Source organism: Labrus mixtus, chromosome 9 (genome assembly GCF_963584025.1).
Source record: "Labrus mixtus chromosome 9, fLabMix1.1, whole genome shotgun sequence".
NCBI classification, from domain to species: domain Eukaryota; kingdom Metazoa; phylum Chordata; class Actinopteri; order Labriformes; family Labridae; genus Labrus; species Labrus mixtus.
Genome location: NC_083620.1, coordinates 31,048,616 through 31,056,115, shown reverse-complemented (window position 1 = coordinate 31,056,115; position 7,500 = coordinate 31,048,616). Strand labels below are relative to the sequence as shown.

At 47.4% G+C, this 7,500-nt stretch overlaps 1 protein-coding gene across 4 annotated transcripts in view; it reads right to left on the bottom strand.

Annotated features, from left to right (window-relative positions):
* Positions 1-7,500, bottom strand: part of rnf168 (ring finger protein 168) — a 19,702-nt gene that overhangs the window by 360 nt on the left and 11,842 nt on the right. For all 4 annotated transcript variants that reach the window (XM_061047405.1, XM_061047403.1, XM_061047402.1 and 1 more), the window contains 2 exons: positions 708-768; positions 1-374 (listed from right to left, as the gene is read on the bottom strand). The exon at positions 1-374 is cut by the window's left edge and continues 360 nt beyond it. In XM_061047405.1, coding sequence (XP_060903388.1) covers positions 1-374; positions 708-768 — 435 coding nt within the window. The remainder of the gene's footprint in view (positions 375-707; positions 769-7,500) is intronic.

The following is a 7,500-nucleotide window of genomic DNA, read 5'->3' as shown; positions in this document are numbered from 1 at the left end:
CTCCTGTCGGCCTCCTCCTTGCTCCTGCGGTCCTGGCGGAGGGGGTAAGCGTCAGATGATCCTTTTCTTCGGTCGGTGGCTTTTAGACGCTCCTCCTGGTCGAGCTCCTTCTGCAGGAGCAGAGCCAGACGCCGGTCCTCCTCTTCCTGCTGCCGTCTGCTCAGCAGCTCCACCTCCCACTCAGCCACGCCCTGCAGCCCTGAGGAAGAGGGCACACAGACTTGTTTGGTGGCCATCACCTCCTCCTCCTCCTCTAGCATCTCCTGGCTCTTCCTCTTGGCACATGAAGCTCCTCCCCCTGGGCGCAGCTGCTCCTCCTCAGGAGGTCCTGATGTGTCTCTGAGAGAGTCCAGCTGAGGGAACAGGATGTTCTCCTGAAACAAAAGTCACAGAGTCACGTCCTGCACACTGATACCTCTGTACTGAACACAGCTGTTAGCTTAGCATAAGGCCAGAGTCAGTGTAGAGCTAACAGCTAGTGACAGGGCTAAAGCTAATTGATTACTCCCTGAAAACAGTTTGTAGTTTCCTTTTCTGTCCTGTAGCTAAGTTTCTCTCAGGGAGAGAGGATGCCTGTCTCTGATTGGCTGGGATAGTGGGCGTGGTCCTGGAAATCACTCAAACAAAACATCATGTTTGTGCCTTTATGTTGTGATTTAGTTCATTACATCACTTCCTGGTGACATCATATTGTAGTTTCAACAGACCTTGTTGGACGTAAAGCTGCAGTCTGAGGAGCTGCTGCTGGAGGGACGAGGAGACAAGAACCTGAAACACAGAGACAAGACTTTATCATCACACCTGTAACCTCACCTGTTACCTCACCTGTTTTTTTTAATTTTATTTAACCTTTATTTATCCAGGAAAGTCCCATTGAGATTAAAAACCTCTTTTTCAAGGGAGTCCTGGCCAAGAGGCAGCAAAAGTTACCCAGTCACACTCACAACATACAGACAGCAATTAAAATGATAAAAACAGTTACAAGTAAAGGAGGTCGACTCAAGTGCTCCCAGTCTGGATTTAAAAGCATTCAAAGAAATCAGTTCAGTTCTTTTCCAGTCTTTTTGCACCATGTTCCATGTAGAAGGAGCAGAGTAGACCAAAGCCCTTTTTCCCAGCTCTGTGCGGGCAAATGGAACAGACAGCAACAACTGATCATTTGAACGCAAACCGTTGAAAAATCAACAGTTCTCCATGTGATTAGGTTACAGATGTAGGAGGGCAGTAGCCCAAGCATGGCCTTGTAAATAAAAGTGCACCAGTGTCCCAGCCTCCTGGTGGACAAAGAAGGCCATCCCACTGGAGAATACAATTCACAATGATGGGTCAGGGCTCCACAGTTAACCTCAGAGAAGCATAAGAAACAGCATCAATCTTACTTAGACATTTAGCTGAGGCATTCATATACATCAGGACTCCATAATCTAGAATGGATAAAAAAGCTGCAGTGACAAGCCGCTTTTTCACCTCAAAAGAGACACAAAATTTGTTTCGGAAGAAGAAACCCAATTTAAGTTTCAGTTTCTTCACAAGATTGTCAATATGGGGCTTGAAGGTGAGGGAGTCATCAAGCAAGACACCAAGGTATTTGTACATATGAACCACCTCTATGACATTTCCCTCAAGAGTGGACACTGTGGGGACAGTTTGAGGTACTTTCTTAGTGTTTGAGAACAACATTAGTTTAGTCTTGTCAGTGTTCAGGACTAGTTTTAGCTGCAGGAGTGTGTGCTAACCCAAACAAAGAAACCTATGCTTTAGATCAATAAAAAGTGAAGCACAGTACTGCTTTTTATCAAGAGCAACAAGTATATCATTGATCACTTTTGTAGCCGCAGTGATGGTACTGTGCTTTTTCCTGAAGCCTGATTGCAGTTTTGAGAGAAGATAATTTGAGGTTAGAAACTCTTTTAGTTGATCACACACAAGAGATTCAAGAATTTTTGACAAGACACACAAATTTGATATTGGCCTGTCGTTAGTTAAAGCTGCTGGATCACCTCCTTTTAATAAGGGGGTAACAAAAGCTGACTTCCAGACGGATGTAATTTCTGTGTTTTCGATTGAGAGATTAAAAAGGACTGTTAGAGGCTGTGCTACAAAATCAGCTGCTATTTTCAAAAAGTAGGGCTCTATCAAGTCAGGTCCAGGGGGTTTTCTGTGATCTAACGTTTTGAGGGCTTTATGCACTTGCTGCACAGTAAAAGGTACAAAATTAAAGGGTTCTCCTGAAAACCTTGGGGGGTCTGTGCAGGGAGTCACAGGGGCAGCTCCTGTAGAGTCAAACAAAGAACCAGATGATACAAAATGCTTGTTAAAGCAATTTAGGACCTCAGTTCTATCATAGACTGGGACCGAGTCTTTTAGAACAAATGTCGGAAGAGCCTGAGGACTTTTAATTACAGATAAAGACTTAATCACTTTCCAAAATTTCTGTGGATTGAGGTTCTCAGTTGTGACAGATAAGTAATATTCTGATTTAGCCTTTTTGATAAGAGAAGTGCATTTGTTCCTTAGTTGCCTGAAAATAGACCAGTCAGAGGCAAAATCACTTTTTCTGGCTTTGGTCCATGCCACATTACGTTGATGGATGGTATCTGACAACTCTGGGGAAAACCAGGGGTTTTCTCGTCCCTTCACCCTGAATTTCCTGATAGGAGCATGTTTATTTACAATTTTCACAAAATTTTCCTTAAAGAATGTCCAAGTTAGCTCAACATCCGGCAACAGACCTATATGCCCCCAATTAACCAAAGACAAATCATGATGATAAGCTTGTTCATTACATTTTTTTAAATTCCTCTTGAAAATAATGCGTGGTTTACATTTGGGGATTTTAGTGTCCCTGCAAGTAGCAACAACACAATGATCACTCAAATTATTGCAGAAGACTCCCAAGGATGAGAATTTATGAGGAACATTTGTTAGAATTAGATCAATCAAAGTGGACTTATCAGAACTTTTAAGATTTGGCCTTGTAGGTAGGTTGACCAGCTGGCTAAGATTAACAGAGTCACAGAAAGATTTAAATTCATCAGAAACTGCATTTAGCCAGTCCCAATTCAGATCTCCAGCCATTAAAAGTTCATTATAATTTAATTTGGACAAAAGATGCTTCAAGGACAATAATGCCTCCTTTGTGGCAGATGGAGGCCTATAACACCCGACAACAGTCACAGAGAGGGACTTGGCTATTTCCACCTTCAATGCCAAAAATTCCATTTGCTTACAGATAGACTCAGACAGAACAATTGAAGCATCAAATCTTGATTTAACATAAATGGGTATACCACCACCTTTCTTGGGCCTGTCGGTACGATAAACATTGTATCCGAGTATGCTAATGTCTTCATTTGTAATAGATTTCGTCAGCCAAGTTTCTGAAATTATCACAATATCTGCATCTGTTGATCTAACCCAAATTCTGACCATGTCCATCTTTGGTAATAAGCTGCGCACGTTAAGATGAACAAATTTGAGACCAGACATTAATTTGAAATCAGCGGGGGTCTGGATACATTGCAGCTCAGGACCAGGGTTTGATTGCACATCTCCAGACAGAAGTAAGAGTAGGACAATCATCAGTCCTCGTTTCACATTACATGTTGAAGCAGTCTTTTCATATGTTGAAGCCAGGCAATGCCTTTCCTTAAGCGAAAGAGTAAGATTATATAGAGCAAAAAAACGTTGAAATTTAGGTAAGTCCCTAGGCGGGTCCAACCACAAGTTTAAGGCCAAAACCAAATGAGACTGTGGTTGCTGAAGATGCACGGTAACATTAGCATTAGTGCCACTATAGTAAGTGTCTTGCATGCTCGACACATATCTAGAGGTATTCACCAAGGGGCAATTGCTTGGACTCAGGTCCTAAACAGCCAACAAACATACTAAAGTTAAGAAAAATGCCATCGCCTTTAACTTATAGCTCATCCGTAGAGATAGTTTATAGTTTGAGAGCTGCACAGGTTAGCTAAGAAGGCCCCAGCAGGTTAGCCCAGGCTCCAGGAGGATGTAGCAGGCTCAGGCTAGTTGGCAAAAGTAGCTGCTGCTGGTGGTAGCTGCTGATGATGGTGGTAACTGCTGCTGCTGGAGGTAGCTGCTACTGGAGGTAGCTGCTGCTGGAGGTAGCTGCTACTGGAGGTAGATGCTGATGGTGGTAGCTGCTGCTGCTGGAGGTAGCTGCTGCTGGTGGTAGCTGCTGATGATGGTGGTAGCTGCTGCTGCTGGAGGTAGCTGCTACTGGAGGTAGCTGCTGCTGGAGGTAGCTGCTGCTGGAGGTAGATGCTGCTGGTGGTAGCTGCTGATGATAGTGGTAGCTGCTGCTGCTGCTGGAGGTAGCTGCTGCTGGTGGTAGCTGCTGATGATGGTGGTAGCTGCTGCTGCTGGAGGTAGCTGCTGCTGGTGGTAGCTGCTGATGATGGTGGTAGCTGCTGCTGCTGGAGGTAGCTGCTACTGGAGGTAGCTGCTGCTGGTGGTAGCTGCTGATGATGGTGGTAACTGCTGCTGCTGGAGGTAGCTGCTACTGGAGGTAGCTGCTGCTGCTGGAGGTAGCTGCTGCTGGAGGTAGCTGCTACTGGAGGTAGCTGCTACTGGAGGTAGATGCTGATGGTGGTAGCTGCTGCTGGAGGTAGCTGCTGCTGGTGGTAGCTGCTGATGATGGTGGTAACTGCTGCTGCTGGAGGTAGCTGCTACTGGAGGTAGCTGCTGCTGGAGGTAGCTGCTGCTGGAGGTAGCTGCTACTGGAGGTAGATGCTGATGGTGGTAGCTGCTGCTGCTGGAGGTAGCTGCTGCTGGAGGTAACTGCTACTGGAGGTAGATGCTGCTGGTGGTAGCTGCTGATGATGGTGGTAGCTGCTGCTGGTGGTAGCTGCTGCTGCTGGAGGTATCTGCTACTGCTGGAGGTAGCTGCTGCTGATGGTGGTAGATGCTGCTGATGGTAGATGCTGCTGCTGCTGGAGGTAGCTGCTACTGGCGGTAGCTGCTGCTGGTGGTAGCTGCTGCTGGTGGTAGCTGCTGCTGATGGTGGTAGCTGCTGCTGGTGGTAGCTGCTGCTGCTGATGGTGGTAGCTGCTGCTGGTGGTGGTAGCTGCTGCTGGTGGAGGTAGCTGCTGCTGGTGGTAGCTGCTGCTGATGGTGGTAGCTGCTGCTGGTGGCTGGATGCTAGCAGACTAGGCAGGTGGCTAGAGGCTGGATGCTAGCAGACTAGGCAGGTGGCTAGAGGCTGGATGCTAGCAGGCCAGGCAGGTGGCTAGAGGCTGGATGCTAGCAGACTAGGCAGGTGGCTAGAGGCTGGATGCTAGCAGGCCAGGCAGGTGGCTAGAGGCTGGATGCTAGCAGACTAGGCAGGTGGCTAGAGGCTGGATGCTAGCAGGCCAGGCAGGTGGCTAGAGGCTGGATGCTAGCAGGCCAGGCAGGTGGCTAGAGGCTGGATGCTAGCAGACCAGGCAGGTGGCTAGAGGCTGGATGCTAGCAGACCAGGCAGGTGGCTAGAGGCTGGATGCTAGCAGACCAGGCAGGTGGCTAGAGGTTGGATGCTAGTTGCTTGGTGGAAGCTGGCTGCTGCAGGGCTAGCGGGAGCTGGCTGCTGCAGGGCTAGTGGAAGCTAGCTGCTGCTAGCACACACCACCAGGTAAGATTCCAGAATGGCTCAAGGCTTAAAACAGTTCAAACAGTCCAGTGCTAGGCCATGCACTACCAGGTTGATTCCAGAAAAACTCCAGGCTTCAAACAGCCCATAAGCAGGACCAGGCCTCAGCAAACCCACAGCAAATTAATATTAAAGTGTCCAAAAAATAAGCTTGAGTCGAAAAATAACGAAGCACTTGCAAAACATCCCAGACTCAAACCCAATTTTCATAAAATAGAAGAAATATAACAACTTAAGACATTAAAATTCAGACCTCACAAACAAAGAGCTGGGTTGGCTGCCATCTTGGATTCAAGATGGTCAACAATATCTACATTAAGCTGGTGGGCTTTTGTAACCTCACCTGTTACCTCTCCTGTTACCTCTCCTGTTACCTCACCTGTTACCTCTCCTGTTACCTCACCTGTTACCTCTCCTGTTACCTCTCCTGTTACCTCACCTGTTACCTCTCCTGATACCTCACCTGTTACCTCTCCTGTTACCTCTCCTGTTACCTCTCCTGTTACCTCACCTGTAACCTCACCTGTAACCTCACCTGTTACCTCACCTGTTACCTCACCTGTTACCTCTCCTGTTACCTCACCTGTTACCTCTCCTGTTACCTCTCCTGATACCTCTCATGTTACCTCACCTGTTACCTCTCCTGTTACCTCACCTGTTACCTCACCTGTTACCTCTCCTGTTACCTCTCCTGTTACCTCACCTGTTACCTCTCCTGATACCTCACCTGTTACCTCACCTGTTACCTCTCCTGTTACCTCACCTGTTACCTCACCTGTAACCTCACCTGTTACCTCACCTGTAACCTCTCCTGTTACCTCACCTGTTACCTCACCTGTAACCTCACCTGTTACCTCTCCTGTTACCTCTCCTGTTACCTCACCTGTTACCTCACCTGTAACCTCACCTGTTACCTCACCTGTAACCTCTCCTGTTACCTCTCCTGTTACCTCTCCTGTTACCTCACCTGTAACCTCACCTGTTACCTCACCTGTTACCTCTCCTGTTACCTCTCCTGTTACCTCTCCTGATACCTCTCATGTTACCTCACCTGTTACCTCTCCTGTTATCTCACCTGTTACCTCACCTGTTACCTCTCCTGTTACCTCTCCTGTTACCTCACCTGTTACCTCTCCTGATACCTCACCTGTTACCTCTCCTGTTACCTCACCTGTTACCTCACCTGTTACCTCACCTGTTACCTCACCTGTAACCTCTCCTGTTACCTCACCTGTTACCTCACCTGTAACCTCACCTGTTACCTCTCCTGTTACCTCTCCTGTTACCTCACCTGTTACCTCACCTGTAACCTCACCTGTTACCTCACCTGTAACCTCACCTGTTACCTCTCCTGTTACCTCTCCTGTTACCTCACCTGTTACCTCTCCTGTTACCTCACCTGTTACCTCTCCTGTTACCTCACCTGTTACCTCTCCTGATACCTCACCTGTTACCTCACCTGTTACCTCTCCTGTTACCTCACCTGTTACCTCTCCTGTTACCTCACCTGTTACCTCACCTGTTACCTCACCTGTTACCTCACCTGTTGCCCCTCCTGTTACCTCACCTGTTACCTCCAGGTTGGATTACTGTAACTCTCTTTTGTCAGGGTGCTCTGGTAAGTCTCTAAAGACTCTTCAACTAGTCCAGAACGCTGCAGCTCGTGTACTAACCAGAACTAGGAAAAGGGACCACATTACTCCTGTGTTGGCTTCTCTGCACTGGCTCCCTATACAGTCTAGAATAGAATTCACCATCTTATCTTAGTGCTGTACTACCTCACAGAGTGCAGGAAGAAGAGTAAAAGTTGGGGCTGGCTCAGTTATAGACCAGGTACTAGTCATGCTGCTACA